Source organism: Aythya marila (assembly GCF_965140915.1).
Source record: "Aythya marila genome assembly, chromosome: 1".
In the NCBI taxonomy this organism is placed as follows: domain Eukaryota; kingdom Metazoa; phylum Chordata; class Aves; order Anseriformes; family Anatidae; genus Aythya; species Aythya marila.
Window position 1 is genome coordinate 153023843 of NC_139042.1, and position 18495 is coordinate 153042337.

An 18495-nucleotide genomic window follows, 5' to 3' on the forward strand; every position below is an offset into this window, starting at 1 on the left:
CCTGGCCATTCCCCTACCTCCACACCACTCGTCGCGTCCGTACCCACAAAACCTACATGGGAATCGCCCACTGCTGCGACCTGTACTCTCTAGGAAGTGATATGACTCGCATGTTTCTGCTTCAATAAATTAAAAAAAAATAATAATAAAATAATAATAATAAAAACCAACAAAAGAGGAAAAAAAAAAAAAAAAAAAATGACGGCCTCTCCCCTCCTAGAACTCATCGTCGGAGCTCAGCAGGAGGGTCTTCTCGTTGTCACGGGCGCCCGAGCAGCTGTGGGAGCGCGAGACGACGTGGCCGCCGTTGCGCCAGGGGGGGCCGTGCTCCAGCGTGGACTGCTGGGTGTACTGCTGGTAGGCCGGGGAGAAGTTGTGGATGGCGTCCTGGACGATGTCGTGGGGGTTCATGGTCTCCTTCAGGCTGCTGGAGATGCTCTTCATGGGGGCGCAGCGACCTGCCGGGGCGAGATGGGGAGGGAGGAGTGAAGGGAGGCTGCGGTGAGAGAGCCCGGCCCAGCCCCGTGCAGCTCTCTGGGGAGAGATGTTTCACCCAGGCCCAACACAAACGCTCCAGCGCCGGGTTATTGCCACTGCCCGAGGGGCTGTTCTACAAATTATGATCCAGGCAACCCCAGAGCAGCTGCGTGAGGCAGTCGGGTTACACGGAGCTACACGGAGCGGGGGAGAAGGGAGAGAAGAGGTAGCAGGCAGGCCGGGAGCCGGGACAGAAGGGCATCCCAGTTACATCCAAACTGGGAGGAACACGCCGAGCATGCTGCACCTACCGTATGGCCCGTACGACGGCACGGCTGCGTCGGGGACGAGCGGCCAAAGCAAAGGAGAGAAAAAAAAAAAAAAAAAAAAAAGAGGAGGGGAGAGAGACAGAGAGAAAGAGAGAGAGGAAATAACAAGAACTGAACGAGACCCAGCACCAAGTCACCCCCCCAAAGTACTGGCAGCAGTGTAACCCTTCAATGCACACAGACCTCACCTCCCCCAGCCGTGGCCACCATCCTGCCAAAACCTCTGGGGCGGGCTGGGATGGAGGGATTAGCTACAGCAACACAGCCCGAGGGCTGCTGCCTCCCCACAGGAGCCCGCGACAGGAAGGAACCCCTTTATTTGGAAAAACAAGAAGCCCCATTTCCTAGAGAACTTCTACCTCCCTCTTCCCCAGAATAAGGTTTCCAGCAGCTCCACCTTCCCAGTCATTACAGGAAGATCCTCCTCCTCCCGGCCAAACATATTGCCAAAGCACGGCCTCATCCTCCCGAGCCGGAGTCAAAACAGAGGCTGTTTCAGGCCCTGTCCCTCCTGCCTCCAGCTTGTTGCACAACCCGGAGCGATGGAGTTCCCCTTTGGGGAGACAGGAAGAGGGACAAACCCACTCCACCGAAAGGATGCAACTTCTTGCAGCCCTGAGGTCTGCACCGAGCTTTCGTGGGTGGCACACTGGGGAAGCGAAAAGGGAACAATGCAATTCAGGCAGGGTTCCTGCCCCGCAGAGCTATTGCACAACGAGATCTGCTCAGACGCCACGGAGGAGGGGACCCGATGTTTTTCCGAGCCTTCAGGTTGGGAGTCGCATCAGCTGCTGGAGGGACACATCCCCACCCAGTCTGGCCACCCCACACAGACACTGGAACATTTCCCACCTTGCGCATCGAGCCTCTTGTCCGCGTACACCTTGTAGGTGAAGGCATGGCGCAGGGCGACGGCGGCGAAAAACATCTCCACGCAGATGATGAAGTCCTGGTAGCCGGCAGCCACCGTGCCCTCACCCACAGAGACGTTGGCCGAGTGGATTTTGGGGATGGCGCCACACTTCTCCAAGATGGCCAAGAGCATCCCTAAAGGAGGCAAGGAGCTCAGGTCAAGGTGTGAAAGAGCAGGACCGCACGCCAACGGGGAGGCATGGAAACTCTAAGAATGCAAATCCATTTAACACGGGACCCACGAGCAGAGCGAGCTCACCTCTACAACAAAATAAAGGAGGAATAAACGAAATAGATGTGTTTACGCAAAGAATGTTCAAACGCTGATCCCTCCTATCCTCAGCTGAACTATTCTGGGGAACGAGCTGCTACAGGCCTTCAGCCCTAAAGCACACAAAGCAGCCAGATATTTCCATGGCTTATCTCAGCACCTCCACTAACTAAAGCTATTAAAAAAAAAAAAGAGGTAACTGAGCTTTTCTCTTTAAGCATAAGCTGTTTGTGACACGAAACTGTATGAAAGGTGCTTTTCCCTCTCCATAACCAGGTGGCTGGCTGAAGAATTCCAGAGAAGGCAGAAAGAGCGTGACCAGATGGCTCAGGATGAAAAAGCAGACAGCTTATTAGTCTGTCTGTACGCGGGGAGGACGGGCCCTACTCCAACAGCCTAAATTCCACCTAAGTTCCTACCCAATTAAGTCTTTGAAGTGCAACTCGGCAAACTTAAGTAGGGCAGCGAACAGGGAAATGCTGGGCGCCAATTAGTAAGAGGCACTAAGCTGAGGGGGAGTTTAGGCTTTCTGAACGCGCCTGCGTCACGCCGCGCGTGCATTCTGAACGTCCCTCACGAACACCAGTGCTTGCTGGGGCTCCTGTGGCATTCAGCGAGCTCGCTGCTTCGCAGGACTCACAGACAAGGCACCGCAATTTTGTTTATACAGCATTAAAAGGAAATAAGAATTTAAACGTGTCGCTTTAATCAATCAAATGGCAGCACGCAGATAAAACCTTGGCAGCTTGGGCTTTGCGACCGCTTCGGGAATGCAAAGGGCCCTTCAGCCAAGCAGCTGGCTTTGCCAGAGAGATGTGCGCGCACGTGCACGTGGAGGAACAGCGAGGGCTCAGGAGCACAGAAAGACAGAGGAAAACGAGCCAAGCAGCTCTCCCTGAGAAAAGCAACAAAAGACTATAATACAAATCCAATAATAATAAATAAATAAACACACAGAGCGACGTTCTAGCCATTAATCATCTGTTCCATGAACTCGAGTGTCTGAGCCCCTGCGCAGAGCTCTCTGTGGCTGTAAGCAGCGGGGAAAGCAGCTCACCTTGCCAGAAGGACAGGAAGATGACAGACTTCACCATGAAGAACTTGAGGACTGGGCTGTAGGGACTGAGCAGCTCTCGCGTGGCAAAGTAGAAGAGGAAGAGGGCATAGAGCGCCAGGCTGACGGAGATGTTGTAGATGATCGTCACGTAGAGGTAGCCACTGGTTACACTGAGGAGAGAAAAGATGTGAACACCTGAAAAGCTCAGTAGGATCCTTTCCCCTTGCCCTGCCCCTTTCTCCCCCAAACTAGGGCAGAATAAAACTGAAGCCAACAGTTTTACCCCTTTTCTCATGTACACGTTCAGCCCACGTGCATAAATGCCTTTTCCCATGGCCCAGCACCTCCAGAGGCTGCAAGCACAGCAGGGAGGGGGAAAGCAAACTTACAAACTTACTCAAAGTCACCATCCTGGTACTTGCCGAAGGCCTGAAGGATGACGGTGCTGATGGCCATGAGGGGCTTCACCACACAGAACTGCAGGGTAGCCTGCGGGAAGGAGAGAGGAGGAGTGAGAAGGCAGCGGGTGCAAGAGGCCAAGGTCCCAAGCAAAGCCCCAGTGCACATCAGTGTCCACTTGCCGTGCAAGCACCCACCAGGAGAGAGGAGATTCGGAGAAGTACGGGCACCTTTATGCCCGGTAACGGCACGAAAACAATCCCGTGCTGTGCCATGGTATGGAGGGGGATGCACTCAACACAAAGCACTACTGGGAAGGGAAGCACACCCCAATCTGGTGTTGCCATAAAGCTAGGTACGAAGGCCCCCGGGGTTAAAGAGGTGAAACCCAGCTCTCTGAGGAGGAACCGTGACAACAGCCCCCACGTTAAGGCTCACTTTGTGTACACTGTCTGGCCAGAAAGCAGTTACAGCCGTTCTGTTGTCACCCCCACGCCTTTACTGAGTCTCCCCAAAGACCCTCCAGCACTTGGGATCAGCTCTGTCCAGTCTGGCAGCAGGCTCTACAGGTATACATCATGCCTCCTATCAGGACTTCTCTCCCAAAGCCACCGCACACTTCATTTCTTCTCCAAGAGGGAAAGCTGAATGCCAAGGCCCTAAAAGAGCAGAAGACCGTGACCCTACAAACGTCACCGTGCCTCCCCAAAGAAGACTGCAAGAGCCTGGGCAGGTGCTGACCTGCACACGCGGGGAGGGCTGCGCAGGGAAAGAAAGCAAAACCGAAGGGGAATAATTGCTTTGGATCCGAGGCAGTGTGTTAGTGGTCATAAGACTTCAAGGAGATTAAAAACCCCAGCACATGCCAGTTTGTGAGTCACTCTGAAGATGTGAACTGGAAAAGGTCAGGCTAATTGGTAAACAACCCCGTCCTCCGAGCTTCCCCTCCTTCCAACCCGGGGCTGGTTTAACCATTTCTCCGCAACCCAAACCGCCGCCTGCTATTTTTAGGCGCTTCCCCAGAAGATGCTACGGCATACGGGAAGCACATGGATGGTGTGTGACCCACGGGGGTCACCAGACACGGACCCAGAAAGAACCTCGACGGGAGACAACCTGAAGGAAATGAGCTGTCCAGGTGGCACAGCGCAGGAGCTCGGGCAGGCCGGTGAGCAGCGCTGCTGCCGGACAGCAGCAAAGCAAAAGCAAAAAAAAACCATCCACCTAAGGCAGAGTTGCCAAATGAGCTCGAGGTTTGCAGAAGCCAGCAAAATCCCCCCCGAGAAGTGCTTCTAGTTCTCATTGTTGTGAAGAAGAAGAAAAAAAAAAAACAACAAAAAACTTCCCAAACACAACCGCATGCAAGCCATGATGTGGAGATACTTGCCAGAGGCTGCGAGACATGAGAAATAAGAGGTCTAAGGGAAATTCTCTCTCCAGCACTCATTCACCTCGAGGGGTGTTAGGTCTGCTCGTGACACAGTTAAAAGGTAAAACGTTAAAACTGGGAGCAAAAAGAATAGGTAAGGCATGGCATCAAATACGGGAGCACCAGTGAACCCCAAGAGAAAGAGGACAGAGAGCATACAGGGAGCAGTTTAGGGATAAAGTTTCAGGGAAGAAAACGGGAAAGCCATGAGGGCAGAACACAGGGCAGATGAACAGAGCAGAGGAAAAGATGTGTTATTTTGAGAAAGGCCAACCACGCTGCAGGGATTAACACGGGATATTACTCAGAGGCTGCTTTGCACTTTTGATGTTCCTGCATGTTGCTAAACCACAGAAGATGGGGCATGATGTGGAGGAGAAGCCAGGGCAGGAATTACAGTGACCTGAACCCTTTCAAAGAACCAGCCTGGCTTCCCGCTGCCTCCAGAGAAGCCTCCTGTGTTCGTTTCAGCCCGGGAGCAGAGCCTTGAAACCCACCTGCTGCTTCATGGCAGCCAGAGGTGACTGACCCGAACCCCGGGGACGAGCAGACGAAGGCTGTATCGAGGTTTCCATCTCTCGTTCCCTCCCCATCCACATCCACACACACACACACGCACGGTGAGCAATACCCGTTTCCTCCTACAAAGCCTTGTGTCACGCTTAACCTCCACCCACTCCTCAACTCTAAGCACAGCGGCAGCAGTGGGAATTCAGGAGGCTGTTACACAACCGGTGGGTGTCTGCAACGCAACCCGGCCACCCATTTCTTACAGTCGGGACCTCTGCGATGCAGAAAGGGAAGAAAAAAAAAAAAATCTGAGTGGCTTCCCAGGGCTAATGTCAGGTCCCAGAGCTAAATGTCAGGTCCCAGGGCTAATGGGGTCGAGTAGAAAATGTTAACGCCATTAAAAAAAAGAAAAAAGGAAAAGAAAAACACACACACACACAAACCAAAACAAGAAAAGCCTCTCAGCAGTCCACAGGCCTCCCTCAAAATGATATTATAAACCCACTAAAAGGAGTGGACATCTCAGAAGTTCAGCAGCAAAAGGCAACGTTGCCACCCCCGCCACGGACTTCATTCGGTTCTGGAGGATGGCACAGCTGCTGCAGCCCATACCTGTTTGCAGAACCTCAGGAACCCGATCGAATAGGTCTTTCCCCACAGGCAGCAAGTCCCGTACACGCAGCTGGACCTGAAAGAACCACCACAAGATGACAGGGGTCAGAAGCAAGATTTGGGCTAGAGCACAAGATTCCTGTTCTCCTTTTTTTTTTTTTTTTTTTTTTTTTTTTTTCTAACTGAGTAGCATGGGGAGAAAACCAGGCCTGAAGGAGCATGCACAACCGGCTGCAGGCAGGAAAGATTCGAAGGAGAAGCGTGGAAGAAAAGAAACAAAAGTGTAGGCAGGCGTTCAGAAGAGCTGTGAATCAATCCAGCTTGCCCAAGAGACCATGATCAGCTTGATCTGTCTCAGGGCAGGATATTGGTAAATCACCACGAGCAGGATATTTGTAAATCACCTGCCCAGTCCCAGCAGACGTTTGCCACCTGACACACTTTTTTAGAGACAGGACAGGGATGGAGGCACGGCAGATGGGCAGGGAAGGATGAGAGCATCACGCTGTAAGCAGGACAAATACTCACTCGATTGGTTTCCCTCTGATCTCAGACATGATGGAGCTCTCCCCTCCCAAGTACTCATAGCAGAGGCTGAGGAAGTTGTATATTACAAAGGCTGCAAAGACATCAATCAGAGCAAAATGACAACCGCCTTCAAAACAGGTGCCAGGCCCGAGAGAGCAGGCAACAACCCAAACATTAGCAGGGGCTGCTTAGGCAGCATCTTTTACTTTCAAAGCCCTCCGGATTGTTTTCGTTGTATTTATCTTCCTACCTCAGCATTTACAAGACTATCCGAGCTGGAGTTTGGCCAAGGTCCCAGGCCGGTTCCCCAGCTGATGCCAAAAGGGTCACAGGACCATTTCACACTGCTGGTCAGCCTCTGTTTTACTTGGCATCTGTGAGGTGCCATTCTTTACCGAGTTCCTGTGCATTATCCCAGGACATTACACGGGTACTAAGTCATACGGAAAAGTTATTTCTGATCCATCAAGCACATCTTAGCTCCTGGTTTCACCCTCTGAAGGGACGAGCACAGTCTCCCCCTCTCTCTGAGGTGACTGGATTGTAGAGAGAAGAGTCGGAGAAGCGTTTTTACCCATCGGTGGAACTCTCTTTTCGTGCCTGGTGGAGATTTCTGAACAAACAAGGCTCTGTGCTTCATTTCCTCTGAAAGATCAAATCTCTTGCGCCCTGAACAGCTCTCTTGTTGGGCCACCTCTTTGCTGCCTTCCCCAGCAGCTTGGTGCAGATAAGGAAGAGCCTTTGTGGACCACCGATACTCTGCCCCACTCCAGTTCTCTCCACGGCCCCGTTGTGCTGATAACACGTAAAAAGAGATGAAGACCCTGCGGGGAGGGCTCTGATCATAATTATGGGTGTTTCCTTCTCATGGGACGTGACCTGTCTGCCACTCTCTCAACCAAGGACTTCACTCCTCAGTTTGCCACATACAACCACAGGGCAAAATGTCAGATCAGGTAAGCCCTCTTTCGACTTTATTTTCCGTGATACTCCACCCCTGGACATTCCCTGGTATGTCATCACCCAGATCCTAGTTTTGGCCCCTGACACGGACACAGTACAAAAAGAAAATAACTCGGGATGGAAACAGAAGTGTCAAGGAACTTTGGAACGAGACCAAAAGCCCAACACTGCTGGCAACCTGACCGCAGCGAGCAGCCAGCTATTAGACCTGAGGTCTGTTTTCCCACACGGATGAAATCCCACAGTCAGAGGCAGGCAGCGACTCTAATTTGTTCCACAAGCATCCCAACTATGCCCTAGAAAACAGGTACCCAACGCTCCCCAAAATGCTCAGTCTCAAAACAGCGCACAAATGGCTCCTGGATGTGCCTAGCTGGCAAGAATGCCACCGCACATGAAAGCCTGGGGTATAGCTGCCTCTCCTCATGGAACTGGGAAATCGTTATTCCATCTGTAATCTTTATGGCTGACCAGAGTTCAGCACGTTCACGCCGCGCTGATTTTGCGAAAGCCTTCATTAGGAAAGAAAACACCAAACATGGAAAATGCATTTAAGTAACCGTGGTAACCCCTTTGGCCTGCAATTTGTCTGCAACTCAGGTGGCAGCTCCTAGCATCCACAGGAAGAAAAGCCCAGCTTTTCTCATTATCCTCCAGTGACCCCTGCCCTCTGATGTGGTCACTACAATAGCAGCTGCCCATGCCATAGTCTCTAGGAAAGAGATGACATCAGAGGAAGTAAACAAAAAAAAAAAAAACAAAACAAACAGAGGTGAGAGGGAAGTATCTGCCCCTCCGTCCCCGAAAGAAACTAGAGCTGATTATCGAAGCTAACTGCAGCAGCAGAACAACTGCTCTCCTGATCTGTATGCACCAAGTGTGCTCGTGACCTCGATATAATAAAAAAGATTTGTGTCAAGTGCTGCTGCTTTTGCACAAACCTGGTTGCTGGAGTCGCTGGTTGCTTTCCACCTGAGCCCTGCTTACCTTCGTAGCAGTCCCGCACTGTGCCGAAGTAAACGTAGTACTGGTCGTTGGTGAAGAAGAGGAGGCTGAGCCACGAGTCAAAGGCGTAGATGGGCACGATGAAGAGGATGCGAACGATGTAGCGCTGCTCGTTCGGGCAGCTGTAGCAGCGCAGGTGCATGTAGATCTGAGGGGACCGAGAGGGGAAAAGAGGGTCAAGCTGCATGCTGAGAGGAGAGGAGAAAGCAGAACTGAGGAGGCAACCGGAGTGGGAGCAAACAAAAATCAGCTCCTGATTGTCTCTGGCAACCTCAAGGTGATAAGCATCAGAGAATCGCTGTTATCTTCGGGCATCCCTTGGTTTGCAGAGCAAGGGGAAGAGGAGGAAAGGGAAATGAAGGCATTTATCATCTAGTTCCTCGCAGGGAGTTAGCGTGCTGATATTATCACCACCTTCCCCTTCTTCTTTTGTTCATTTTTCCCCATTAGCAACCCCAGGTGCCTGCTGCCCTCGTTAGGCAGCTCAGACGCACAACACTGCAGGCTCCTTTCCCTCAGCGGCGTGGGAGCACGCTTTGGGGCGCACACCCACTCTCCGGGCAGTTTGTGTGGATGTTTTTGAGGCTCTCACTTTAACCAAGCTGAGAGCGCTTCCCACGGCAGTGCCACCTGCTCCAGAAGTGCCACCCAGCACGTCGGTGACAGCGTGGCCACAACGCCTCAGCCACCACAGGAGCTGGGCTGCGCTCAAAGGAGCCGCTTGCTTCATCCAGCTGTCCGCTCACCCGCTCCCTCTGCTCAGGGTTTGTTGGCCATCATTAAATCCCCCACCTCAGCCGCGTTTTTCACAGAACATCCACCTCGTGGGGAAGTTATTTACGGCCAGCACGCCCCGGAGATGAGCAGCGCCGCTGCAATGGGCTAAGAGCAGAGCGAGGGCCCCGGCTGGGCTCGCAGGGACGCTCGATCGGCCGCGTCCTCCAGAAGCCAGACCTTCCCTAACCGAGCTGCTGCCCCGGCTGCTGGAATTAAAAGCACCTCCTTCATTACACACGTGCCTCGTGACTGGCTGTGTGAAGTGGCACAAGCGCTCGTTTGAAGCTTCACCCTGCTTTTGGGGGGGGTGGGTGCTGCGCAGACTCCCCAGGCTCTCATAAAGCACACGCCGGTGCTCTCGGGTGGGGTTATCTCCTCTTCATCTCCCTCTGCCTCTTGGCCAGGTTTGGTCAAAGTCAACTGAAGGGCTCTAAACACTTCTCTTTCTCCCTCCTAGCCCAAAAAGAGCTCACAAGAGCCTCATTTCCTGGCCAGAAGGGGTTGAAAACAACCTAACGAACCTTCATGATATTTTTCCCCTGCGACAATCCCAGTGAAACACCTCACCCAGCGCAGCTGACGCCGGGCTTCAGATGACTCCGAGCTTTGCCCTTGGGATGTCACGAGAGCCCTGCAATCCACGTGCCTACGAGAGCACTTCAGGCAGGAACGACTCTCTCCCAGCAGGACAACAGCGTGTTTGAATCACCGGTGTCTCCCCAGCACCATCCTCCATTGGTTTCTCCAGAGAAGGGCACTAACGCCTAACTAGATGTGCTACACAGCAGAGGAAAGGCTTCTCCCACCCTCAGCAGGTGATCAATACGTGCTCTGCCACCGGAGGACCCATGCCACTTTGTCACTGTTACCCCAGCAGGTGAAACTGCAGGTGTTGCTCTTACTCATCGGTGACTAATCCGGTTTTGAACTTCGCTCCCCCCTGTCCTCCCCTCAACAGGCTGTGGTTTTCCAGGTGCCAGTCATCGCTCCGGCAGCTGTTGACCCACAGGTACGAAGCCCGGGTTGATAAATGACAGGGTTATTTGTGTTTCCCCACCGTATTTTTCAGTTCACATGACGACCGCACGGGAGAGCGGCACAGCACCGGGCGCGTTTGCCTCGTTCTGGCTCCCTCTGGGGCTCCTGCCCCAGAGAGAGGGGAGGGGAGAGAAATTAAAATCTGGTGCCAGGGCACCAGAGCTGCTCCTCCCCGTGGGGAAAGGCAGAGGAGAAGTAGTGTGACCGACGGGGTTTTTACCTGGTGGCAGGTGATGAGCAAAGCTGTCCAGACAAAGAAACCTGAGATGGCCTGAGCAGCGGTGGTCATGAGGAAAATGGGCTGCTCCACGGCTGTGGGGCTGCCGTCTTCTGGCATCCAGGAGAAGTTGGGGGCCACGGCCGGAGTGGTGGCAGCTGACCCCAGCCGGGGGGCTGCGGTGACATCGGTCATCATTATCATGGTGCCTCGCGGTGCCAGGCTCCGCCTGGGGTTGCTGAAGAGCTGCCCAGGAGCCGAGAGCTGCCAGGGAAGAGAAAGAAAAAGCAACAGCACTCAGTGGGAAGGACTCGGGAGGATAACATCAGCAGGCTGCTCAGGAGCCGCACGGAAAGGACCTGGAGGAGGAACAGCACTCAGCCCGAAGCACCTGCATCGGCAGGATGCGTGCCGAAAGCTCGCCACGCTACACGGAGGAGCCTCAAAGCCAGGCTTTTATCAAACACCATATGGCACGGCGGCCTCAGGCAGCCTCTCGCCACCTCTCCTAACTCAGCTCCCTTTGCTGCGTGATGCAGATTTAACCCGATTGGTGTTTCAAAGCCAGCTGACCCGGGACAGTGCACCCAGAGCACACGGATCCGCGAGGTCTCCAAGCGGCCTTACCCTCGGTCACTTCCCGGATGAAAAGCTGGGTTTCATTCAGCGGGGAGAATTCGTAAAAGGCCCAAGATCTAAAGCAGCTATTATTTTCAGTTGGGTCGTAAGGAGGCTCTACTGTGACCCCTGGGTTGGAAGGAGATAATCCACTTAAACCAAGATCACAAGCAGCCAGCCGGGGCCTCTGCGAGCTACACGAGCTGCTCCTGCTGCTGCTCCAGAAACAAATCCAAAGGCCTGGAGCGAAGAAATCGCTTCCACGCTACGGTGTGTGAGCGGCCTCTCAACACTTCCCCCAAACCACAGGCTTGCAGGAGTGCCACGCAGCCCTCCCGTGTCACCTACACCACCTCCCGCCTCCTTTCTGCTTTCTGCCAAAGGAGAAAAGAAAAGCAAGAGAACAGAAAACCCAGGAAATATCCGGGTTTGTTCAAGCAGGTGTTCGCTTACTACAGGGGGAGCTGCACAACTCCATGGTTTCATTTGTAAAATCATTGTCAAACTTGGCCTTTCTTAGCTCTTTCCAGCCATTCTTTTTTTTTTTTTCTAAAATATTCCTGCTCTGAGTTACAGCTTTGGTCCTGCACATACCAAAAGGGTAATTCCTTTCCAGTGCTAATCGGCGCAGGAAACATAACTGATAAATTTGGAGTTTCAAAGCATACACGCTCACAATCCACGCTAAATCTGAAAGCCTGGAGAGACGAGGGCTGCCTGGAGATGTCAGGAAGGCTCTTCCTGCTTTGGGAAGCGCAGGATTTCTACCCGAGTGACTTCCGAAGCAACTGAGCACGCCCCCCCTGTGCTGACAGCACGTCCACGGGGCTCACAGAGGGCACGGCCAAACCGAAACGGGAGCAGATGCAAAGTCCAGCCGGCTGCGATCCCGCAGATCCCAGCACACTTTGAGAGCCGTGCGAGAGAGGAAGCTGCTGAAGTCCACGGGGGAGCAGATCAGGACTTGCAGAGCAGCAGTGGGGGGGGGACGGGACGCGGGGCTCCGCTCCCCAGCTGCCCAAACCTCGCCGACAGCGCAGAGCCGAGCGCGGCACCGACGGGGAATTCCTCTGCTCCTCCGCACCTCTCTCTTTTGTAAGAAGCCAAAGCGCCCAGCAGGCCTGCTGACACAAGGGTGAAGCATTCAGAAGCCAGGACGTTGAGGAGTTGGAGCGGTATATGTCACCTTAACACTGCCCCCTTGTGATTACAGAGCCTTTAATTAAGCGCTGATGCCTCGTTCTTCGCTTAATCCCCTTTGATTCACGCAGCCCTGGCAAGGCAGAACTTCTTTCCACCACTCTGACTCGAAACCAAACGGGCAAACTTCCTTAACGGGGGCTCTGCTTCTCCCTCCCGACCCTAAAACCCCGATCTGCCCCATCCATGAGCAGCCCCTGTTCCTCAGGGTTGCCTGAGGACAGATTTTATCACCTGAGACTTCTTACTGGTTGTAACCAGCAGCCTGCACTTCGTTCCCCTTCCCAGTCAAACACGCGGGAACGCCGCAGTCCCGAGCTAACACACCCCTTCCGAATCATCCCTCCTAATCCCCTGAAGTCCCGACACCAACCACCAACTCAGCCTCTGCTGCCTCCTCTTTCGCCTTTGGCAGACGAGAGCGTGGTGAGGGCAGGGCACAGCAAGCGGCTGAACATCTTGTTTCCGAGCTGCCTCGTCCCCTCCGTGCAACGGGCCGCGAGCCCAGCACATCGCCAGAGCAGGCTTCCAGAAAAGGTGGTGCCTGCGAGCAAACCCCGACGAGCTCCAGAGCGAGCACCCCGGCGCGGGCAGCTCCCCTCCTACCTGCCCCAGCAAAGGTTTTATAGGATATAAAATGTTTTTTTGGATATTTGTTGTCACGCTCGGGACCTGCAGCTGGTCCTAACCAACTCGTGAGCTCGGCATCTGCCTCCTACAACCGCCCCGCTTCCTTTTATCCCCACGGAAAAGCCCCAACGTCCCTGCTTCCATTTGGAGGGAGAGGGAAGCTCCTTGCACGCTTTACTCTCCCTCTCTGGAGTGCCTGCCAAAACATACCAAAGGAAAAACATTTCAACACTTCCCAATCTCGCTCCTGAAGCTTCCCTGCCTCCAGCTTACCCCCTTGCTCCCCCCGGAGGTAACCTGCAACATCGCATGTGCTCAGCAGGCCTGGGAGAACCCATAACCATGTGGAAAACTATCCCAAAATTACACCCCCCGGGCTCCCAGACGTGGGGTGGCTGTGGGGAACTCGGATCAGCTGCTGGGACTTCTCTGCGGGGGCCACGCTGGGTTTCGGGCAGCCGGAGCGGTACTCGGAGGGGTAAACAGAAGGGAGCTGGCAGAGGCGAAAACGAAAAGCTTCGTTTTTGGCCTGCGTCAGCGCACGGAAAATGTTCCCGGCGAGGAGGAGCTCGTTCTACGTAAGGATAAACAAACGTAAACACTCCCAGCCCGCTCCTGAGGCAACAAAAGCGGTGCAGGAGGAGGGAAGGAGCACCCAAACTCAGCCCCCTGCTCTGGGCGAGACCCTCGCCCGTGTCGGGAGGGAGAGAAGAGGGAATGACCCCGCTCCAGAGCCGCTCTCTGCCATCTGCAAACGCAATCTGCGCTTTTAAAATAGCTCATCTCCTCCGAGGCTGAAAGCACTGCGCTTCCAAACTGCTGAGAGAGCAAAGAACGATGCGCAAAGCTATCCCGGGAAAGAGCCTTAGCAGCTAAGCCTCCTGCTGCTGCACAGGGGACCATCGGGGAAAACAAACGCGGCCTGGCCGCAGGGAAAAGCCACGAGGCGAGGAGTTGCTCCTCTTTGAGACCAGCCCCGTACTTACCACGGTTTCAAGCAGCCATCGTGCTTAATTTGGTTTTGGTCAAGATGCCACTAGATGCGGGTGCCCGAAAGCCTGGATTTTCTGCCTTTGTTAAGACAAGACACAGCGAAGTAAGAGCTTTACGGTTTTCCAAATGTCCCGTAAACTCGTAGGGAGTACAAGAACACAGGCCCAAATGGTGCCGAGTTCGTTTTAGGCTATTTTAATTATCAGGATGCCTACAACTGCCAACTGGGGTCAGCTCCTCCCGTTGTGCTAGGTGTGTAGGGCAAATTTGCAATTGCCTTCAATCCTTTGCAGCCCCCAAAGGTGTGGCACAACCGGCTGATCTGGCAGAAGGTGGCAAAAGGAGGAGGGAGAGCGTCGGGACAAAGTAACGCCAGAGAGCCCCTGGTGCAGATGAAATCGGCGATAACAATAAAAGCAAATCAAACGCTTTTAAATCGATTACTTCTTAAATCGCTTTCGCTCTCTGGGGTGGCATCTACTCGAGTTAGCTACAAGGCAGAGGAAGGCCCCGGCAGTGCGTTTGCAAGCTCTCCAAGAGCATCCCCGAAACAATCGGTGAGCCCAGTGCATGACCCCACACACAATTTTTACTCGTGCAACACATTTTGCTTTCTCCTACTCGTGCTGGGGGAAGCCTCAACCTGAAACCACCACAAATCACCTCCCCTCCCGTTCCACAAGCAAATATTTCCGCGCACACTCGAGTGACGCTGTGCTCCGCCAGGGGAGGATGGCAGAAGGAGGGTGGTGGAGCCAGGAGAGCTCCTGCACCTGTGGGTAAAAGCTCAGCACCCTCTGCCCTATCCTAGAGGTGATCCAACGCCTGCATCCACGTAAAAACATGCTGCACACACAGATCCAACCTCCCTCTTTTCTCATTTTAAGGAAATCAAACCCCGAGAGCCCCACAGCAATCCTGTACACAGCCCCCACCCCGACAGCGAGCTGCTTCCCCTCCCCAGCACCCGTTTCCCACCTCCCAATCGGCAGCAAAACCCCCTCACCCTGAGCTCTGCACTCTTCTTCCCAGAGTTTTTTTTCTGCTCTATTAATTTCTGTTGTCTCGCTGTGCCCACACGGCCCTCCTCCCCTCCCCATCCTCCTCCTCCTCCTCTTTTCTACTTCTTTTTTTTTTGGGGGGGGGGGTTTGGTGACCCACATTGAAGAGGAGAAGCCAAATATCCGGGCGCTCCGCGGGTTAAATGACACTCGGTGCTGCAGGTAGAGCACGTGAGGCATTTCCTCCGACAAGTTTCCTGCAATTTGGGCCCCGCGGGGGCTGTAAAGGCCTGGGCACACCCAGCTGCAGCCTGCCCACTTTTCCCCAGACACGGTTTGTTCTGTTCCCGGACAGTTCACTGCTACCAGCATGGGCTAAAATTCCTCAGAGGAAACTATCTTATCAGTTTGGAACCGCTTTCAGCATCCGATGCGACGCTGGGCTCCGCAAGAAGCTAGGACCGAAGAATTTTAAAGGGCTGCCAAAAATTTGCTGCTCCTCCAGGCACTGCTGCAGGAGCTCAGGGATGCCCCCTGCGCTGCTGGAAACTGCGAGAGGCAAGAGCTCATTGCTGCAAACGTAAGCCAATTAAACACAGACCCCAAACGGGAGGGGAGGAGGGATGAAGGGGAAGATCCACCCCAGAGAAACGGAGAGGTTGCTGTCTGAAGTCAGGACGGGGTGAGAAGCGTTCACAACTGGACAGAGAAGGGAACTGGTATCTGAGGAAAAAAGGCGTTTTAAAAGTTGTTTCATTATAAGTCGGAAAAAAGAACACTCCCTTCCTTTATTCCACGTGAAGAACAGAAATCTTAATCCCTCAGCCGCAAATCCCAAGAGCTCATCTCCCAGCCTCCCACCCGTTAACATCCAAGCGAGCTGACAGGGAACCAGGCAGATTCCTAGCGAGAGCCTGGGAAATCTTCAGGAACAAGCCAGCTCAGAGCGCTGTCCTCGTGCCAAACCAGCCAAAATCTGATTTCTGAGCAGCCTCTGCATGCCTGAGAGCCTTCCCCTTCTAGCTGCCACGTGTCCCAAGGCGGCCGAACACCACGAAGCGCAAAGGATGCCCCAGCTCGGCCCCTTGCACCCCATTTCCCAAACACTGCGAAATCCGAGCTGATTTTAGGGGCCGAGGAACCGGTCCCCATCCTTTTGCAGCCGGACACGGCTTCTGCTGCAGGTGTAGGCAGCCACCTGCTGCGCACACCGCTTAGGGTTTAGGGTACATCTGGAACAACAAAGGTATTAAGGATTTAAATGCCTCTCTGCTAGACCGGAGAGGACATGCAGCCTGCTTCTCTTCGGGGTTTTCTGTACCCATTTGACAACGGTGCAAAAAGCCCCAAAATAGGCCACTGCGGAATGCCTTCACATCACCAAAGCCTCTCCTCTGAGCCCTCTTGCTTAGTTTTTCGCCAGCATCCCAAAAGCATGAGGTTGTTTTTCCCCAAACTACTGTATGCATAGAAACCTTTAGGATGACAGACCCGGAACCTTCAGGACAACAAACCTGAAACTTTTAGGATGACAGACCCAAAACCTTTAGGATGACGTACCTTGAGCTTTTAGAACGGCAAACCTGAAACCTTTAGGACGAAAGACCCAAACTATTTAGGACGACAGACCTGAAACCTTTAAGACGACGGACCCAAAATCTTGAGGATGACAAATATGAAGCTTTTAGGACAACACACCTGAAATCTTGTAGATGACAAAACTGAAACGTTGAGGATGACAAACCTGAAACTTTTAGGACGACAGACCCAAAACGTTTAGGATGATAGACCTGAAACCTTTAGGACGACAAATCTGAAACCTTTAGGACGACAGACCTGAAACCTTTAGGATGAGAGACACGAAACCTTTAGGACAACAAATACAAAGCCTTTAGGATGACAGACCTGAAACCTTAAGGATGACAAACCTGAAACTTTTAGGACGACAGATCCGAAACGTTTAGGATGACAGACCTGAAACCTTTAGGATGAGAGACACAAAACCTTTAGGATGACAGACCCAAAAGCTTGAGGATGACAAATATGAGCCTTTTAGGATGACGGACCTGAAATTTTGAAGATGACAAACCTGAAACGTTGAGGATGACAAACCTGAAACTTTTGGGACAACAGACCCAAAACCTTTAGGACGACAGACCTGAAACCTTTAGGACAACAAATACAAAGCTTTTAGGATGACAGACCTGAAAAGTTGAGGATGACAAACCTGAAACTTTTAGGACAGACCCGAAAAGTTTAGGACGATAGGCTCAAAACCTTGAGGATGAGAGACGCGAAACCTTGAGGATGACAAACACGAAGCTTTTAGGACAACAGACCTGAAACCTTGAGGACGACAGACCTGAAATTTTTAGGACGACAAACCTGAAACCTTTAGGACAACAAACCTCAAACTTTCAGGACCACAAACCCGACCAACCCCACCGTGCAGGAGCCCCCATTGCCCCCCTAACCCCCCTAAGCCGCGCACCCTCCTCTTTGTTAGCGGGACGCGCGCCTCAGCACCCCCCCCCCGCCCACTGCCTGTCCCTTAGGGGCAGCACAGGGTCCCCTTAACCCCCCCTGCCCCCTATTTTCCCCCTAAATCCCCCCTATATCCCCCCCGGCCCCACACGGCGCCGCTCCCCCCCCTTACCTGCGGCGGGGCCCGGCCCCGCTGAGGGGAGGGAAGGGAGGGAGGGGGGGGCGGGGGGGGGGTTCACGAGCCCATGGCGCCGCCGGGGCCCTCCCCGGCCCGGCCCGGCCCGGCTGTGCCGCGCATGCGCCGCCCTGTGAGGGGAGGGGAGGGAGGAGGGAGCGGGGCGGTGACGTAACCGCGTAGGGCTTAAAGGGGAAAAAATAAATAAATAAATAAAGGTTTAAAGAAAGAAAGAAAGGTTTTAAGTGCGTAAATAAGGAAACGGTGAAAGAAAGAAGCCGGCCCCACCTTCCCGAGGTGTTAGCGCACGCCCAAGCGGCGGGTAGCACCTCACGCGTTGCTCAGCGCCTGCCCTCGCCCCCCTTCTCCTTCCGTTTCCTCAGCTGTGTTTTTTTGGGGGGAATGAAGCCAAAAATGGCAAATCCCGAATCTCACGGCCGAGATGTTCCCGCGTGGAGCTTCCCCGGACCTCGTCCTGCCCTCCCCAGGGCCATACAGGGGCTGTGAGGGGCTCGGGGCCATGAGGCGCGGGATCCCGCCTGGCCTCTGGCTCGGCGCCCCGCGTTCATCCCGCAGCTCCGGGGAGCGTAAAAATAAGCTCTAGTTTATTTTTAGGTACTTTTTTTTTTTTTTTTCTTCCAGGAATTGGGATCAAACTCGTTCCGGGAACTCGGGGAAGAGAGGTTGGGCCGCGAGGAAGGAAGAAATGACGGATGCTGGCGTCACTTTATCATTTTCTACTTTATTACTTCAAATTAACAACCACGATAAAGCTCAAAAAAGTCCAATATTTACACAGGAAAAAAGTACAAAATCCCCCCCAAAGTTCTTCAGGTTTTTTTTTTTGTTTGTTTTTTTTAAATTACAAAG

The 18495-nt window shown here is 53.4% G+C and overlaps 1 protein-coding gene across 6 annotated transcripts; it reads right to left on the bottom strand.

Annotated features, from left to right (window-relative positions):
- Positions 1 to 190: 190 nt before the first annotated feature.
- On the bottom strand, positions 191 to 18193 carry TMEM184B (transmembrane protein 184B). 6 transcript variants are annotated; one of them, XM_082751749.1, is made up of 10 exons: positions 17914 to 18190; positions 10528 to 10788; positions 8475 to 8640; positions 6525 to 6615; positions 5997 to 6072; positions 3444 to 3535; positions 3047 to 3216; positions 1659 to 1853; positions 789 to 812; positions 191 to 458 (listed from the first exon to the last, which is right to left on the bottom strand). In XM_082751749.1, the coding sequence occupies exons 2-10, from the start codon at positions 10726 to 10728 to the stop codon at positions 217 to 219; spliced, it is 1257 nt and encodes a 418-aa protein (XP_082607875.1). In that variant the 5' UTR covers positions 10729 to 10788; positions 17914 to 18190; the 3' UTR covers positions 191 to 216. The 6 variants fall into 6 exon arrangements, 2 of the variants coding, with proteins under 2 accessions (XP_082607875.1, XP_082607876.1); XR_014316761.1 differs by lacking the exon at positions 789 to 812 and adding an exon at positions 995 to 1455 and having other exon boundaries at positions 322 to 458; positions 17914 to 18193; XR_014316762.1 differs by lacking the exons at positions 789 to 812; positions 17914 to 18190 and adding exons at positions 995 to 1455; positions 17623 to 17748 and having other exon boundaries at positions 322 to 458.
- Positions 18194 to 18495: the final 302 nt, after the last annotated feature.